Below are 19,369 nucleotides of genomic sequence, written 5' to 3'. Positions count from 1 at the left end.
GTTCTAACAGGGGGCGCATACGTTCGGGATCAGGGCCAATAACCCCGTTTTCCATGACATACCCAAGTATAGCAAGGCGGGTGGTTCCAAACACACACTTGTCCCTGTTATAAGTAAGGTTCAGAGCTGCGGCCACTTGGAGAAATCGTTGGAGGTTGGCGTCGTGATCTGGCCTGTTGTGACCACAGATGGTGATGTTATCCAGATAGGGAAATGTGGCCTGCAGTTGGTACTGGTCCACCATCCGGTCCATTTCCCTCTGGAAGACAGAGACACCATTCGTGACACCGAAAGGGATGTGCAGGAAGTGATAGAGCCTGCCGCCCACCTCGAAGGCGGTGTAGGGGCGGTCCTCTGGGCAGATGGGGAGCTGGTGATAAGCGGATTTCAGATCTATTGTCGAGTACACCTTGTACTGAGCAATCTGGTCGACCATATCCGCGATGCGGGGTAGGGGGTACACGTCAAGCTGCGTAAACCTATTGATGGTTTGACTATAGTCTACCACCATCCTATTTTTCTGCCCAGTCCGAACAACAACCACCTGGGCCCTCCAAGGGCTTGAGCTTGGCTCAATGATCCCCTCCCTGAGCAGCCGCTGCACCTCCGACTGAATGAAGGCCCTGTCCTCCGCGCTGTACCATAAAATTGATGCACCATCAATAACTCACTCTGAGACGTAAGGCGAGATATCGGCTTTTATTGACTGGAAGAAGGAACCAGGAGTGAGTGTCCATCATACTATGTCCTGGAGACTGAGGCCGAGCGTCAGGCCTCAGATCTCCTTTATACAGGGGCCTGTGGGAGGAGCCACAGGAGCAGTCAGCAGGGGGCGTGTCCAGACAGGCACATAGTTCACCACAACTTTATACACAATGTTAATGGTAAATATCACAAATAAGGGGAAAGGTGACCCCCTAGTGAACCTCTCGGCGGTTTTTACTGTCCTCTGTAGTGTCTTGTGGCCGGATACCTTGCAGCTTCTATCCCACGCAATGATGCAGCCAGACAGGACACTTTCAAGGGTGCATGAAACAGAAAATGTTTGCATGCAAATAGAGAAACCAGTTTGGAAAACAAATGGCATATTGCACTTTATTGCAAGGTGCTGGAGTTTAGAAAGAGAAGAGTTGTTACAAGTGTAGACATGTTGATCATGCTGGGAATACTATATGCAACTTAAATTCCATTACTTAGGAAAGGATTCAGTAACATTGGAGGCAATCTACAAGAGATCCACTCATCTTATTCCTAGGTTGAGAACGTTGTCTTATTAAGAACACAAAAGAAAGATCCATATTTTCCTTTGAGTTTAGAACAATGATGTGATCTTACTGTTTACACGATCCAAAGGGAGACGACGGAAGCAGAGAATTGGTGTATTTAATCTATTTTTTGTGAATCCTAAACCACGCTCTTTTTCCCCACAGAGATTGGGATCAATTTTGATCACATCTGGCAAAAAACGTTAACAGTTTTGAATCCGATGAAACCAGCAGATGGCAGCATTATGAATGAGACTGATCTGGCAGGACCAGTCGTCTTCTGTTTGGCATTTGGAGCCACCTTATTGCTGGTGCGTGAAAATGAGAATATAAAGGACATCAGAAAAAAATATTTAATTTACCTCTAGAATTTGCTTCCTCTTTTAAGTTTTATCATATATAATATGAATTTAATTTGCCACACCATAAAAATCACCAGAATAATTTTCTTTATTTTCCCAGGAATGTCACTGTATGCCCAAGATAACTTATCACAGAAAGATTATTGACTTGATGGCTCATGTAATTCATAATGACTGGCTAAACATTTTTAAAAAAATTGTGCATGTCAAGTTTTGGCCTGATTCACTTTCAATTCTTTTTAAAAGGAGAGAAAGACAAATAAAAGGTAGCTGCATTTCAATAAAATGGCGGTTAGTTTTCCAATGCACCATTATATAGAAACAGTTTGTATTTTATTAGGGTATCCCAGTTCCTCCCATTTCCCAATGATGTGGGGTTGGTGGGTTAATTGGCCACTATAAATTGCTCAGAGTGTGTAGGTGAGTCATTGAATGTGAAGGAAGTTGATGAAAATGTGGGAAGTATTAGAGGAGGATTAGTGTGAATGGGTGCTTAATGATAGTAAAGACTCAGAGGGCTGAATGGGCCTTCTTCCGCACTGTTATTCCAATACAAGGTGATTCGCTCTTGACAACATTTCCATAAGGCCTTTGGTAAAATATCATGTATTGATTCCCCAATAAAATGAGATTGTATGGAGTGAAGGACCATGCATCAGAACGGAGAGGGCACCAGCTATAAAATGGGAAGCAGCAATGGGATTGGAACTGGTAACTCACAGCTGGCATAAACTCATATATATAGTAATATGAAATATGGAAATAAGAACAGTGTGTGTGATCATTTTGGAAGAACCCAGTTGTCACCATTTACATAAACAATCTGGATTCAAAATTCCAAAGTTTACAGATGGAAAAATTAAATATGGTATAGTTGATGTAGAGGAGGGCTGTGACAAAAGGTAAGACTCGATAGATATCCTTAAGGTTATGCAACTGTTTTATGTACATAGAGAATATAGTTAAGATTCTAGATTCAAGATCATTTAATATCATTTCCAGTGAACATGTGTAAAAGAGAACACAATAATTCTTACTACAGATCTGACTGAGTTCAAAAACACACAATTAGATAAAGAATACAATAATTAAAAAAAAATATAAATGCATAAACTGGCATAAATAAAGGAGACTATGATGGTATGAGAGCGGAATTGCTTAAGATGGATTGGGAAAATAGATTAAAGGGTAGATCGGTACTTGATCAGTGGTGTATATTTAAGGAGTTATTTTATAACTATCAAGAAAAATATACTTCACTGAAGAAAAAAGGGTGTAAAAGAAAAAATACTTATCCGTGGCTAAGTAAAGAAATAAAGCAAAGTATATGACTAAAAAGAAAGTTATATAAGGTAGCTAAATCTAGTGGGAAGATTGAAGATCGAGAAGGTTTTAAAGATCAGCAGCAAATAACAAAAAGATTGATTAAGAAGGGCAAGGTAGATTATGAAAGTAAATTGGCGAGAAACATAAAAGCAGATAGTAAGAGTTTTTATAGTTACATAAAAAGAAAAAGGGTGGCTAAAGTAAATGTTGGTCCCCTAGAAGATGAGACCGGGAAATTAATGGTAGGGGACATGGAGATGGCGGAAACGCTGAACAAATATTTTGTATCAGTTTTTACAGTAGAGGACACTCAAAATATCCCAACACTGGATAAGCAGGGGACTCTAGGGGGAGAGAAGCTAACTACGATTCAAATCACCAAGGAAATGGTACTTGATAAATTAATGGGACTGAAGGTGGATAAATCTCCTGGACCGGATGGCTTGTATCCTAGGGTCTTAAGGGAAGTGGCTGTCAGGATTGTGGATGCATTAGTGATAATTTTTCAAAACTCGCTGGACTCGGCAATGGTCCCGGCAGATTGGAAAAATGCTAATGTAACTCCTTTATTTAAAAAGGGCAATAGACAGAAGGCTGGGAATTATAGGCCAGTTAGCCTAACATCTGTGGTTGGCAAAATGTTGGAATCGATAATTAAGGAAATAGTAACAGGGCATTTGGATAAACATAGCTTAATAGGACAAAGTCAGCATGGCTTTACAAAAGGGAAGTCATGTTTGACAAATTTGTTGGAGTTCTTTGAGGACATAACATATAGGGTAGATAAAGGGGAACCAGTGGATGTGGTGTATTTGGACTTCCAAAAGGCATTTGACAAGGTGCCACACCAAAGATTATTACTTAAAGTAAAAAATCATGGGATTGGGGATAATATTCTGGCATGGGCGGAGGATTGGCTTTCTAACAGAAAACAGAGAGTTGGGATAAATGGTTTATTCTCAGACTGGCAGTTGGTGACTAGTGGTGTTCCGCAGGGGTCGGTGTTGGGACCCCAACTCTTTACAATCTATATTAATGATTTGGAAAAAGGGACTAAGTGCAATGTATCGAAGTTTGCTGATGACACAAAGATGGGAGGGAGTGTAATGAGTGCGGAGGACATTGAAACCCTGCAGGGGGACATAGATAGGCTGAGTGATTGGGCAGACATTTGGCAGATGAAATATAATACTGACAAGTGTGAGGTCTTGCACTTTGACAGGAAAAATAATAAGCAAGTTATTATCTAAATGGGGAGAAACTGGAAAGTGCTTCTGTGCAAAGGGATCTGGGGGTCCTGGTGCAGGAAACACAAAAAGTTAGTATGCAAGTGCAGCAGGTGGTCAAAAAGGCCAATGGAATGCTGGCTTTTATTGCTAGGGGGATGGAGTATAAGAACAGGGAGGTCTTACTGCAGTTGTACTAGGTATTGGTGAGACCACACCTGGAGTACTGCGTGCAGTTCTGGTGTCCATATTTAAGAAAGGACATACTGGCTCTCGAGGCAGTGCAGAGAAGATTCACTGGGTTAATTCCAGGGATGGGTGGGTTGATGTATGATGAGAGGTTGAGTAGATTGGGACTCTACTCATTGGAGTTCCGAAGAATGAGAGGCGATCTTATTGAAACATATAAGATTGTGAAGGGGCTTGATCAGGTGGATGTGGGGAGAATGTTCCCAATGATGGGTGAAACTAGGACTAGGGGGCATAATCTTAAAATAAGGGGATGCCATTCCAGGACTGAGATGAGGAGAAATTTCTTCACTCAGAGGGTAGTGGGGCTGTGGAATTTACTGCCCCAGAGAGCTGTGGAAGCTACTACACTCAATAAATTCAGAACGGAGATAGACATTTTCCTGGATAAAAATGGCATTAGGGGATACGGTGAGTGAGCAGGTAAGTGGACATGAGGCTAGGTTTAGATCAGCCATGTGATCTCCTGGACCAGTTTTCGATAGCCTGGATGGGTCGGAGAGGAATTTTCCAGATTTTTTTCTCCTCAATTCGCAAATCGTTTTTTTTTCCCTGGGTGATCACATGGGTTTGGGCAGGATGAATAATAAAATAAAATGGGCGGCATGGTGCCCTGTTGGTTGGCACTGTTGCCTTGTGGGATTCGGTGATAACTAGAGTTAAGATTGGATCAGCCATGATCTTGTTGAATGGCGGAGCAGGCTTGAGGGGCCGATTGGCCTACTCCGGCTCCTATCTCTTATGTTCTATGTTTATACACATTGATTGATTGTATGTCCATAAGGTGACGCTAGGAACAGGAGTTTCTGTGCATAAGGTGATTCTGACAGTGCTTGTATCAGACATACCAGAAATGTGATTTCATCAATGTGAGCATAATTTTCTGTACCTTATTGTTCATTGTTCAAGCCAATTAGTATTTACTGTCCACTGTTTCTTAAGTGAATTTTTCATGATGAGAAATACATTATTTGGAAGCAGGAGCATCAGGTACTTTTTAAAAAAGCAATTGCACATGAAGTTAAAAAGAAAATCAATGTCAGGGTAATGAGGAAATAGCAGGGGAGCGGGATTAATTGAATAGTTCTTGCACAACAGGCTCTTCGAGTTCAAAGACATCCTTCTGTGCCCTATACTTCTGTAACTTATTAGGTATTTGTAACTTTCTTCCTTAGGCAAAAAGCAGATGAAAGGAAAAGAAAATTGGGAACAGTACAAAAGAGATGAAATCCTCAGCATCCTCTTTTGTTGCTTAGAGATAAGTGTTTAAATTATTGTAGTTATCAATCCAGGGAGTCTCTTCAATCATTAATTATTTGGGGACTGTTCAAAATGTACCCAATTTAGTCTTTGCATGTGTAGCATGTTTAAATTCTCACTGAAGCTCATCCCTGATTGTTCATTTCATTTGCTTAGTTTGCTGAACAAATAGAGAGTTTCATGCCATCAATTTAGTCTGGATAGAAAAGAGTAATTTCTAACTCTCTGAAATGTGCAATGTCTTAATACAATTTTTAAAATATTTCTGTTAGTCACCATTCAATTCAATTTTAATATCTTGCAGGTCAACAGGTTCACTGAAGTAGATCTCAGGTTAGCCTGATGAATAACTTGTCTCTAATCATTTCTGTTCCAGGCTGGTAAAGTACAGTTTGGCTATGTTTATGGAATCAGTGTCTTTGGGTGTCTGGCAATTCACACACTGCTGAACTTGATGAGTGTCACAGGAGTCTCATATGGCTGTGTCGCTAGTGTCCTGGGATACTGTCTCCTTCCAATGATCATTCTTGCTGGCATTGCCGTTCTCTTTTCACTCCAGTAAGTGTGCCAATTAGTAACTGTAGATATTTATAAGAGGCTGTTATAAACCTCTGTCAAACTAGTTGTCGAGATCAAAATGCAAGGTGCTAAAACTTCCCTGCAGCGGCACTAGATGGTGCTTTTAACTGTTCTGTCAGTCTTGTAAACTGCAAGAAAGTATCATTTATCCTGATCCATTCTAAAAATATACTTCATAGGTTAGCAATAAATCTTCTTTCAGCCCCGACTTTTCAAATGGAGACTGTCGCAATATATTAAATCTCTCTTTGTAGATATTTTCCATCCTGGACATGATCTCTGTGAATCTACATACATCATTCATTGGGGCGGAGTGGGTAGTGGGAGATAAAAGTGCAGATTATGTAATTCTAGTTATGGAATCAAGTTGAATTTCTGTTCCTAGTGTCTGAACTACAAAGGTAAAGAACCCCATTAAAATGAAGCTTTCAAGGCTTCGTGGAGTTCAGTCATTCCATGACTTTGCAAGGCATAGCAGGTTTGTCAGCGTATTTCTACAAACCTTAGACAGGATGGCTTTAAAATAATTCACAATTCACAATCTTGTAAACTGAAGGAGCAAAACACCCAAAAATGCAGGCACAACATATGGAACATAAAACAGTATTCACTTTCCTACATTACTCTCTTGTTGATCAAAAGAAAAATCTACAATTATCAGAAAAGATTTATCGTGTAGGGACTCTACATTTTGGTCAAAACTAAGAGACATCTGTTGAGGAGGGCATTGACTGAAAATGTTTTCTCTGTTTGATACAACTATTATTAGTTGCAGGACCAAAGTGGGCATTTGGAATTTACATAATTTGCTTATGATAGCATGGGGATTTGAATGATCTGTTCTCATTGTAATTGCAAAATTCTGTTTTTTATGTCAAAATAAACATAACAATCTCTTGAAAGTAGCAACATTGGAGGCCATTTTTCATTAGCTCATGAGAAGTTTCCTTTAAAAACTAATGCTGCTTCAGATTTAAAACCATTCCAAATTTTTGACGTAATTTCTGGTATGCATTAGTGTTTTCATTAGGACACAGATCAAGGAAGCAAACGGTCCATCTTCCCACATACATTACATATATAGTCTGTGTAGTCCATGCTATTGAAAGTGAAGAATTTTCCTGTTCTGCTGTAGAGTTAGCCTGTTCTGTATTTTTGGTACTGAATCTTAAAATGCTTCTTACAGTGTAATGTGTTGCACAGCATACTTGGTTGTCAAGAGAACTGCCGAATCCATTCTGTGGTATTTTATACATATATTTGAAATATTTATCATCAAGATAGCAGATAGTGAAACAGCGTTCTCCCAAAATCTTAGTCAGAGTTCTTTCGTATTAACAAATTAAGCTGTTCTCATGCATGTAACTGCACTGTATTAAATCATATTGAATTAATAATAAGTCATTAGGTGATTATTTATTTCTCTAAATATGTCCCAATAAAATTCAAGATCACTCAATTAATCCGTGAGTCAATGTAAAATACTGAGGGGAAAATAGGAGGAAAAAACTAACGAGATTTGTTGCTGCACATTTGAAAATGAAATCAGCATTGCTTCCTGTAGGTGCTAATCTACTTTAAAACTATTTTGTGGTCTTTAGCACATTGTCATGTTGAATATGTAGATCCCTGTAGTCAGGTTAACAGGAATAAAATGTAGGTAAGCAAGGTTCCCAAGGTTATCTGGATTATATCTCTTCGCACCCTATTTCCTGTAAAAATGCCAATCCTTTTTCTCAGTTTCTTTGCCTCTGCCGTATCTGTTCCCAAGATAGAGCTTTCCATTCCAGGAGAGCTGTCATCCTTCTGTAAAGACCAGCATTTCCCTCCCTCTACTATTGATGTTACCCTCATTTGCATCTCCTCCATTGCCTGTACACCCGCACTCACCTCATCTTCCTGCTGCCTTAAACCTGATAGAGTTCCTCTTGTCCTTACTAACCATCCCATCAGCCTCCACATCCAATATATTATCCTCTGCAACTTCCACCATCTCCAAAGGGATCCTACCATTATAGATATCTTCTGCCGGGATCGCTCCGTCTGTGATTTTCAGGATCCATTCATCCCTCCTCACTGATCCCCCTCTAGGCATTTAACTTTGCATTCAACTTAAGGGCTACACATGCCCGTACACCTCCTCCATCACCTCCATTCAGGGCCCTAGACAGTTCTTTCAGGAGAGGCAACACTTTATATCTGCTGTGCCAGTCGATTGTATCTGTTGCTCCCAATGCGGCCTCCTCCTCATTGGTGAGACCCATCATACATTGAGGGCCTGCTTCGTTGAGCACCTCCACGTCATCTGCTACAAGTGGAGCTTCTCAGAGGCGAAAAATTTTAATTCCAGTTCCTATTCACGTTCTGATGTGTCGCTCCATGGCCTCCTCTTGTGCCAAGATGAAGCTACCTACAGGGTGAAGGAGCAAGAGTTTATGTTCCATCTAGGTACCTTCCAATCTGATGGCATGAATATCAATTTCTCCTTCCGGTCAACAAATTCCACATCCCCTCCCCCCATGCTTCTTTTATTCCCAAATCTGAGCTTTTACTTCTTCTCACCTGCCTATTACTTCCCCATGGGTCCCATCCTCCTTTTCTTTCTCCTACGTTCCACTCTCCTCTGCTATCAGATTCCTTCTTCTCCAGCCCCTGACCTTTCCCACCCACTTGGCTTTACCTATCACCTTCCAGCTAGCCTCCTTCCCCTCCCTCCCCCCACCTTTATATTCTGGAATCTTCCCCTTCCTTCTCAGTCCTGATGGAGGGTCTCAGCCTGAAACATTGCCTGTCAATACATTTCATCGCCTTTCTATTCACTGGCTGACCTGTTGAGTTCCTCCAGCATTTTGTGTGCATTCCTTTAGACAAGCAACAGTCTTTTGCTGTTAATGAATTCAAAGTGAAATTGCACTTAAATGGTCACTTCTTACAGCTTTCTGTGATGTACAAAATAAGAAAAATAGCTATCTTTGCTCGGTACCCATACATTTACTGTTTTTTCAGCTTGGTTCAGTAGTGTACAGCATAGAACAGACCATTTGGCATAAAGTGTGTACACTGGCTATTTGCTGGAGCAAAGCAAAGCCGAACTTACTGCCCTGTTCTCTCCCCATAGACTTGTATTTTCCACAGTTTAATGTATATATTTTATTTTCCCTTTGAAGATAAAATGGTGTCTGAAACATAGAACCATAGAAAACCTACAGCACAATGCAGGCCTTTCAGCTCACAAAGCTGTGCTGAACATCTAATTACTTTAGAAATTTCCTAGGGTTACCCATTGCCCTCTATTTTTCTAAGCTCCTGTACCTATCCAGGAGTCTCTTAAAAGACCCCATCATATCCGCCTCCACCACCATCGCTGGCAGCCCATTCCACACACTCACCACTCTGTGTAAAAAACTTATCCCTGACATCTCCTCTGTCCCTACTTCCAAGTACCTTAAAACTATGCCCTTTCATGCTAGCAATTGCTCTGCATTGTCATTCCTGTGGTAAAGTTTTCCATATTCCAGCAACCACTTAGCCAGAGAGACATTTCTCATAATCTTTCTGATCATTCTCCTAGTACCAATTTAAAATTGATGACTTCTCATTTCTGTGTCCCTGCCAGATTGTATTTATCCTGATACACTCTGAACATCTTTTATTTGATAAAGTAGTAATAAATCCCCTTTCAGCCTTGTCTTCTCAAATTAATCCTCTCTTTCTAGCTACAATTCCCACCTTGAACATCATCCTTGTGAATCTACATCATTCTCTGGGGGGGGGGGGAAGTAAAAGGAACAAATTTGATGATTTCCGGAAGTTCAATTGTTCCAGGGACTTGCAAGGCCTGGCAGGTTTTATCAGCTTTTCTCTTACAAAGGTTATTTTAAGAAAATTGAACCACTTCCCAATATCTTTACATGTTCTATATCAGGATAGCAATTGCAGAAGAAAAGGAGCTTCTATCCAATGGGAATGTTTTGGAAATGTTGTAGCTAACCTTCATATATTCCAAATCCTTCCAAATTAGTGAAAAACTCCAAGCTATAAGGATATAGTTGAATGTGTTTTTTTTAAAATTTGTATTGGAGTATAACGTTGCTAATACCATTTAGAGAGAAGTTTCCAGAAAAATCGGTCAGTCTGTAGGAGGAGGTGTCTGCCTGTCTATGCATGGTAGGCATTTAGCAGATAGTTAATCTAAATCTCCTGTAAATTCCTTTATGTAATACAACTTTGTTAGGTTAAATTGCTAGCTGTCCTCCAGTATCTTAGGAGAGAGGAGAGAGAGATACTGAGACAATACTTGAAATGGTATCAATGTACCTTATATATTTTTTTTTTAAATCAGCTGATTCAGGAAATAGGACTATTGTGTAAGGAATGCACACAAAATGCTGGAGGAACTCAGCAGGCCAGGCAGCATCTATGGAAAAGGGAAAGCAGTCGATGATTTGGGCTGAGACCTTTCATCAAGACTGGGAAAAAAAAGATGGGAAGTCTTAATCAGAAGGCGGGGGAGGGGAGGAAGGAGTACAAGGAAGTAGGTGATAGGTGAAACCGGGAGGCGTGAAGGGGTGACGTAAACAGCTGGCAAGTTGATTGGTGAAAGAGACCAAGGGCTGAAGAAGGGATCTGATAGAAGACAGAAGGGCATGTAAGAAAAGGAAGGTGGAGGAGCACCAGAGAGAAGTGATGGACAGGTAAGGAGATAAGGTGAGAGAGAAAAGGGGGAAATGGGAAATGGTGAATGGGGGGGGGGCAATTACCAGAAGTTTGAGAAATTGATGTTTGTGCCATCAGGATGGAGTTTGCCCAGACAGAATATAAGATGTTGTACAATAAGTTATTCAAGTTTCTCAATTTGAACAAAACCTTATATTCTGTCTGGGTAGCCTCCAACCTGATGGCATGAATATCAACTTCTCAAAGCTCCATCAATTGCAGACCCCCTCCCCCATGACAATTGTATAAAATTAAGTTAATTGGTAGAACAGTAAGATAGCTTGTTAAAAGGTAGTGGGAGTTCTGGATCTCACTGCAGGAAAGGATTATATAACCAGAAACTGTTACCACATTGTAAAGAAAGCTGGATGGACCCTTTAAGAGCCATTACCTGCAGGACACAGAGCTTGGAAATGTAATTAACAAAGTCCATCCATTGTTGACCCAGATGTGAACTGAAGAGCCCCCTTCTCCTTCATAAACTCATATGATTCTACGAGAGAATTTTTTTTAAATTTGTGGAATTGAAACCTTTGGAATTCTCTCCCCCATCTGGCTGAGAATCCTTACTTGCTGCATGTTTTCAGGATGGAAAATAGTAAGTTTTGGGGCATCCAAGGGAATTGGAGGATTTGGGAGTGGTTAGGAAAGTGGAACTGAAGCCTAAGATCAGCCATCATCTTACTGAGTGGCCAAGTACCCTTGAGGAGCCACATGGCATTCTATTCACACACTTCCAATAACTCAGCTCAAAATATATTCTAATTAATCCTCATCAATACTTGTTTCCCATTAGCTGAAATATGAAGAATTCTCCATGGTAATTTTAATGCATCTCAGTCAATACACGCTGCTGCCACCTGAAATGTAGGCTCAGCATGACTAAACGAATGAATCTGAGAAATCCTTCCAACTTATCCCCTGATTTGGCCAACTTGTGGCACAAGACTGTAAGTGAAGTTCAGTTTCCAGGCTGGAGATGAGCCTTGAATATTTGTTGTAATTCTATAAAGGAAGTACAAAGTGTAGTATTAAAAGAATTAATAGGACATGTCAGTGAAATTACTGGTATTCTGGTCTGAAAGTCTTCAGACAACAGATTCCAATGAGAAATTTCACTTCCACTTTCAAATGTCTGGTGTAATAGTTACTGCTGAGGAGTTTTGGCAGGTTTATATACCCCAAGGATGTATATCAACTTTTTCCATCACTTCAATAAAACCTACCTCTTCCAAAATTTTGTTAGCAAAGTTTCTCCCACACTTCAAGATATATTGCACATTTAATTTCCTCTCCCAAGTGGAAAAAAATTGACTTTGGTCTCAACGGGCTGCCAAAGAAGAGGACAAAAGTACTCTTTTCTCCATCTGTTATGGAGACACCAATGCATAGGACTACAAGAGGGTTGTAGACTCAGCCAGCTTCAGCATGAGCTCAAGCCTCCCAACCATCGAGGACACCTCAAGAAACTGATGTTCATCATAAAGGACCCTCACCATCTGGGACATGCCTTCTCATTACATCAGGGAGGAGGTGCAGGAGATTGAAGGCACACTCTCAATGTTTCAGGAACAGTTTCTTCCCCTCTGTTATCAGACATCTGAACGGTTCATGAACACTACCTTGCTATCCCTCGTATGCACTATTTATTAATTTTTAAAAATATTTTAACTTCTAGTAATTTGTTATTCCTGCATTGTACTGCTGCTACAAAGCAACAAATATCATGAATTATATCAGTGACAAAAACCTGATTTGGAAAAGTTGAAACAACTATTTTGGTTCAAAGCAAACATTACTATTTAGGTGAAAGCCCTAATTTCAGTGAAGGATGATCTTTTTTGTGCTTTCCAATGTATATTGTGATCATTTCTAATTAATTTCTGATATGATACCATAACCAGATACATCTCCCTTCTCCCTACCCTTTCAGCATTCCTCAGCATTCCATCCTGGATGCTGAGTTACCTCTTCCATGTCTACCAATACCCATTCCTCTTCCACTGGCTCCAAGACAACTATACCTGTCTTGTTAGTTCCTCCCTTTTTTGTTGTCCAGCTTCCTAAACAATCTTTACAGTTGAAGCAATTATATACTTGCACTCATTCCAATTAAGTGCAATGTATTCAGTACTCAGAATTTTATCTCCTTAACATCAGATAAATCCAACAAAGATAAGTAACATCTTAGCAGAACAACTCCATTTAGGCTTTACCTGAAAGTTCTTGGTTGATAGCATGAAGGTGATCAAGTATTTGCAGTGCAGAAAATGTGCTCACTTTATTTTGGTAATGGAGATCTCCAATTTCAAATGTATATTGTAGTTGGATTATGACCAGTTGTTCATGAACGCTGCATGGAGAAACTACTTCTCAAAGTTGTCTGAGACTAAATGGTGGAACCCTGCATGCTGGCTCTCCTGTCATTCTGCTTCCAAACATGAGCCTGCAGCACCATCAGTGACCTCCAAGCCACAAACCCTGATCATTTCTTTATCATTGCTGACAATTTCAACCATATTAACTTAAAAACAGGCTTGCCTAAATTCTATCAACATGTTGACTTTGCTACCAATGGTGAGAACACGTTAGACCTGGTTTATATCAACATCTGCCGTGTTTACAAAGCTGCTCCCCATCCCCACCTTGCACAATCTGACCATCTATCTACTATCCTAATTCCTGAATACAGACCACTGATTAAATGAGAAAAACTGGTTCAAAGGGAGATAACGACCTGGTGAAAAGGAAGGACCTCAGCATTACAGAACTGCTTTGAAAACACGGACTGGAGCTGTTCAGGGAAGCGGCCACATATGGCCATCACATTAGCATCTATGAATATGATTAATCTGTAACTGGCTTTATAGAAAATTGCTTTGAGGGTGTCACCATTATTAAATACTTCTCTGAGAGGGAAAATCAGACCCCATGATTGACAGCAGAGGTCCACTGAGAACTTGCAGTGGCTGCTGAGAGATCGGGATGCTGCCTTCAGATCAGGGAATAAAATGGCTCTTAGACCAACAAGAGCTGTGCTCCTCTGGGCCATCAGGAAGACAAATTAGGATTATTCACAGAGAATTTACAGTAATTTTCGTGACACTAGAGGCACGAGGTTGATGTAGCAGTGCATTCAGACCATAACAGAACGTAACTCCACCTTGTGCATCAATGACAGTGATGCCTTTCTTCCAGATAGGCAGAATGTCTTTCAAGATTGAAGGCCCAAGGTACATTTATTATCAAGGTATGTATCAGTATACAGCTTTGCAATTCATCTTCTCTGGAAACAAGGAAGACCATGGAAGTTGTTCAAAGAGAAATATCAACTTCCACCCCCACATATGCCAAAAAAAATAGCGTAAATGGAGAGAAATGGAGTCAATTATGTCTGTGCATCATCGCTAAGCTCGTGACCACTTACTCTGTGGAATCTTCGAGGAGACATTACAGTGCCAGTTTGCTAAATCGATCTTCAAGCTGTAGATCACAGGCTCTAACACTACCAGAAACACATTTGAAATAAAAAGATGTAGAAGAAGTGAAAGAATCAGTTTTGTGGACTATCTGGAGGATGTCGTCTGGCAAGGAAAGCCTCCCTGAGGAGCAGGCACTCTGTTTGGCCGCAGCTGACGTGAGGGGGACCCTTGCCGGGATCAGCCTCTGTAAAGCTGCAGGTCCGGATGGCACACCTGGTTGGCTGCTGAGAGGGTGTGGCGCCCCGTTAACAGAGGCTTTAACAGATATCTTCAACATCTCTCTGGTGCAGTCCACTGTCTGTGTAGGCTTCAAGGAAGTCACCATCATCCCAGTGTCCAAGAGGGAAAAGGTAACCTGTCTTAATGCTGCTGATCTCAACAATAATGAAGTGCTTTAAGCGGCTGGTTATGGACCACATTAAACCTTCCTGCAACATTGGACCCTTTCCAGTTCACCTATCGCTCAATCCGTCCACCTTTTTGGTTGATGGATTATCATTTGTAGATATTTTCTTATTCACTGTTACATTATCCACAAAATAGATAATTGTTAATCATTACTCGAGGTAATTTTCTATGCAAGGTTAGTGACCAGTAAAGGAAGAAATTGGATGATAGCAATATAATTTACTAACATAGCATATGAGATAGGTAATCTTGAAACTGCTGTATTTAGGAATGCCAGGTTAATACAGATCAGTATGCTTTCCTTTAAACTCAAGGCTATTCATTGCTTGGCTCAAAAGATTCCAACTGAAATAAGTAGGTGTAGTTTTTGAAAAATGTGGGTCCAGTGCTGAAGAATACAACAATTCACACAAATCAGCAGAAGGGTGGCACTCCTTGGCACTTCTGTCTTCCATTTCACAAAATGGATGCAAACAATTACTGGTGACTTCACATACCAATAATCCTTTATGCTTTTTTCACTTTAGTGCAATATTCAGAATGAAAATGAGAAACATGCTCTTTTTTTAGAAATTAATAACAGCAGGGAAGTGATGGTTTTAAAAGCAGTTGTTAAATTGTTATTAAAATTGTATGATGAATAAGGTATCAGTGATTTGAACAATAGAATGGTCTCCAAGGTCACCTTGCTGCTTTAATGCTAATATCAGACTGTTGTACCCAAAATTTAGATGGAGGTGGCAAGATATTTAAAACAAGGATGTTGTAATCTCCATACATTGTGTTAGATATTCACACAATAATGTCTTTCCAGTTTTAACATGGGAACTACTAATCAAGTTTTATTGATAGAACAGTCTCCTATTTTGAGTGAACTTATTTTGGTTTGTGCACAATTGACCAAAGACTGAAAATAGAACTCAAAATCTTTATCATCCCTCCAGTCTAAATTAGACAAACGTATACTCGTCTCCTTCAGATGAATTGGAGGTAGATTTCCAAGAAAGTCATGTAATCTTGGAGGATTTATTAAATATTTGACATTGCATTGCTGGTAATAATTTGCAGTATGATGTACTCTCATGTTCTCAACCCTAGGGGAGTACTTGGAGTTCTGCTTACTTTGGTTGTCATTGGATGGTGCAGTCTGTCAGCTTCAAAGATGTTCACTTCTACTTTAGCAATGGAAGGACAACAACTTCTTGTCGCCTATCCTTGTGCCTTACTCTATGGGATCTTTACACTTCTGACTATTTTCTAAGTGTTTTTCTTTCAACATAAAATGAGTACCTCAAATGTATTTTAATTGGACCTTACAATTTTCTTGATGTGATTTTGGGATTCAGTAAACAATAAAAGAATGGCCACATGTACATAACTGCTATAGATGCTGCTTTATTTTGTACTAACTGTATAAACTGGCATCCATCACCAAAGACTTCCACTCCACAATACTAAGAAATCTGCAGTTGTTGAGTTCTTGTTTGCCTGATAAGGAGTGAGCAGTTTCTATTAATAAAAATCTTTTTTCACTCTCCTGAATCCAAACAATTTAAGCATAGCTTGACATAAGCTTTCTCATAAAATCAGTGTAGTGGCCTATTGCATTCTAATTAGTTAAAGTTACCAGCAAATGGCACTTCCTGATACTTGTTCATCCAATATAGCGCTATTCCTCATATAATGTTTTCCAAATGGGGCATGATTTGCTGTACCAACGTGTCTGCCATTCATTAGATTGTCTCAATACTCTTCAGTTCCTCACATCGTTGATTTCTCAACTGCTGGAAGGGAATCCAGTGAATAGGACAATCAACAAATTAGCCCAGAATTTGGTGTCAGTGGTGAGCAGATTCACCTGTTACAGACCACCCTGTAGGGAGTAACCAACCTGGTGCCTGCCCCCACTGTAGAGTTGCTGCTTGAACTGACGTGGATTTCGCATGGCAATACCCTACCCTTTAACAGGGCCTCTACAAAGTAATGGGAATATGCAGTAGTTGTGGTTAAGTAAAGTTCTATCGAAAATAAAATAATCATAGCTTTAACAACTGGCTAAGTCATAACTCCTGGTTTGTGATTTAGCCAGGAGTCATGACTGTCGCATACAAGAACATTGTATGCAAGAACCTTTCTGACATTCACAGAAACATTAACTTTTTTTAAAAAAAGTGTCTGATAAAAATAAAGAATAATCAAGAGAAAAAAATTAAAATTTATCATTTCTAAAATCTGAAACTTTCAAACGATAAAGCCAAGTTCATTTAGCATAAGAGTTAAATTTTGGTTCAGTGGAAATTGGTGCTCAGTAGCATACATCTGCCCCGAGCTTTGGATTCATTAATGTCAATATTTTACACACAAATCACGCGCAAAGCACCTTAACCGAGGTGAGATTGCACTCACTATCATTTCCAGATTAAATTACACCCATCTGTAATGTGCTCTGCCCTTCTCAGATGTACTTACAAAAAGGTTATTTCATCCACATTAATTTCAGTGACAATCAGATGCCCATCTCAAGCTCTGGGATTTGCCAGCATTGATGGCTTCCCACAAGCAAAGGCAGCCAAAAGCTGTTTTCATCTGCCCCTATTAATAATCTACAACTTCTCATCAACGTCCCTCTATGTCCAGATGGTTACTGATTATCATAACAGTTGTCTGATGATCAAGGTTATGTTCTTGGGAAGAGTACATGCAAGAATCTTGTTCATGCTCTAGGAGTCTGAGCTGCAAGACATTTACAGGACTAGCACTGCCCAGAGGTATGGATCCTGGTGGACAAGAATTCTCTTTTACTTCCCTGGTTCCTGACACCAGTTTGCAACCCTGCCTCAGATACTGATCATAGCCGCGGGAGCTACAACAGGATCAGAATCATCACAAAGAACACCAGTGGTCTTCTGAAAGTAAGGTTCATATTCCTTCATCTGTCTAGGACACCAAGCTTCACACACCTAGCTGGTGACAGGACTTCAGGATTGTAAGCAACCTGGCAATACAAGACAAGAGCTAGTGCTGGAGAAAGAGCAGAACACGGATGCTAGGTGCAGGTTGAAGAGTAACAGGGACAAAAGGACCATGGGGCTGAGTTGCAAGCAGTATGTGGAATTGGATTGGTTTATTATTGACATATGTCCCAAAATGCAATGAAAAGCTTCTTTTGCATGCTGTTCATACAGATCAAAACATTATACAGTGCATTGAGGCAGAGCAAGATGAAATAAAAACAATGCATTACAAAGTGTAAAAGCTACGGGGACAGTGCATTGCAGGTAAGCATTAGGGTGAAGTTCATACCAAGGTACACGGTGAAGTCAAGAGTCCATTTTATCATACTTGGGAGCCACTTAATAGTCTTAGAACAAAGGGTAGAAGCTGTCCTTGATCCTGGTGCTAGTACTTTCAGACTTTTGCATTTTTACCCAATGGAAGCTGGGAGAAGAGAAAATTTCCAGAACGAAGAGAAGCTAACAACAGAAAGGTAAAGCTCAAAATCTGATGATTAGAAACCCATATTAATTTGTAACTTACTCCTTCTCTGAGGTTGCATGCATGTAGTATACAGAATAAGGTAGATGATCTTGTAGTGCAGTTAAAGACTGGCAGGTATGATGTTGTCAGCATCACTGTGTTGTAGCTGAAAGAAGATCATAGTTAGGAGCTTAACATCCAAGGATACACATTGTATTGAAAAGGCAGGCAGGTAGGCAGATGGAGTGGCTCTGTTCATAAAAAATGAAATTACTGGTGAGTGGGAAAACTAGCCAGTAATATAAAGCAGGATACTAAAAGTTTTTCAGTTATATAAAGAGTAAAAGGCAGGTGAGAGATGATATTGAACCTCTGGAAAACGATACTGGTGAGGTAGTAAAAGAGGTCAAAGAAATGCCGGATGATTGCAATAAGTAATTTGCATCAGTCTTTACTGTGAATGACACTAACAGTATGCTATTGGTCCATGAGTTTGGGGGGCAGAAGTGAGTGTAGTTGCTATTACTAAGAAAAAGGTGCTTGGGAAACTGGAAGTTCTGAAGACAACTGGACCAGATGGACTACACCCCAGGGTTCTGAAAGAGGTACCTGAAGCGATTGTGGAGGCATTGTTCTGGAGGACGGGCAAATTGCAAATGTCACTCCACTTTTTAAGAAGGGAGGGAAGCAGAAGAAAGGAACTTAAAGGCCAGTTCGCCCAATCTCAATGCTTGGCAAGATGTCAGAATCAGTATCAGAGTCAGGTTTATTATCACTGTCATGAGTCGTGAAATTTGTTAATTTAGCAGCAGCAGTTCAATGCAATACATAATATAAAATAAAAATAAATAAATTGCAGTATATGTATATTGAATAGATTAAAAATTGTGCAAAAACAGAAATAATATATTTAAAAAGTGAGGTGGTGTTCATAGGTTCAATGTCCATTTAGGAATTGGATGGCAGAGGGAAGAAGCTGTTCCTGAATCGCTGAGTGTGTGCCTTTAGGCTTCTGTATC

At 40.0% G+C, this 19,369-nt stretch overlaps 1 protein-coding gene across 1 annotated transcript in view; it reads left to right on the top strand.

Moving 5' to 3' along the window:
- Nucleotides 1–16,134, top strand: part of LOC132404403 (protein YIPF5-like) — a 28,711-nt gene extending 12,577 nt beyond the window's left edge. Inside the window, exons 3-5 of the mRNA XM_059988536.1 lie at nt 1,431–1,576; nt 6,065–6,246; nt 15,972–16,134. Coding sequence (XP_059844519.1) covers nt 1,431–1,576; nt 6,065–6,246; nt 15,972–16,134 — 491 coding nt within the window. The remainder of the gene's footprint in view (nt 1–1,430; nt 1,577–6,064; nt 6,247–15,971) is intronic.
- The last annotated feature ends 3,235 nt before the right edge of the window (nt 16,135–19,369 follow it).

Source organism: Hypanus sabinus, chromosome 14 (assembly GCF_030144855.1).
Source record: "Hypanus sabinus isolate sHypSab1 chromosome 14, sHypSab1.hap1, whole genome shotgun sequence".
Classification (NCBI taxonomy): Eukaryota; Metazoa; Chordata; class Chondrichthyes; order Myliobatiformes; family Dasyatidae; genus Hypanus; species Hypanus sabinus.
The sequence above is the reverse complement of the archived record's forward strand: the minus strand, read 5'-3'. Positions and strand labels throughout refer to the sequence as shown.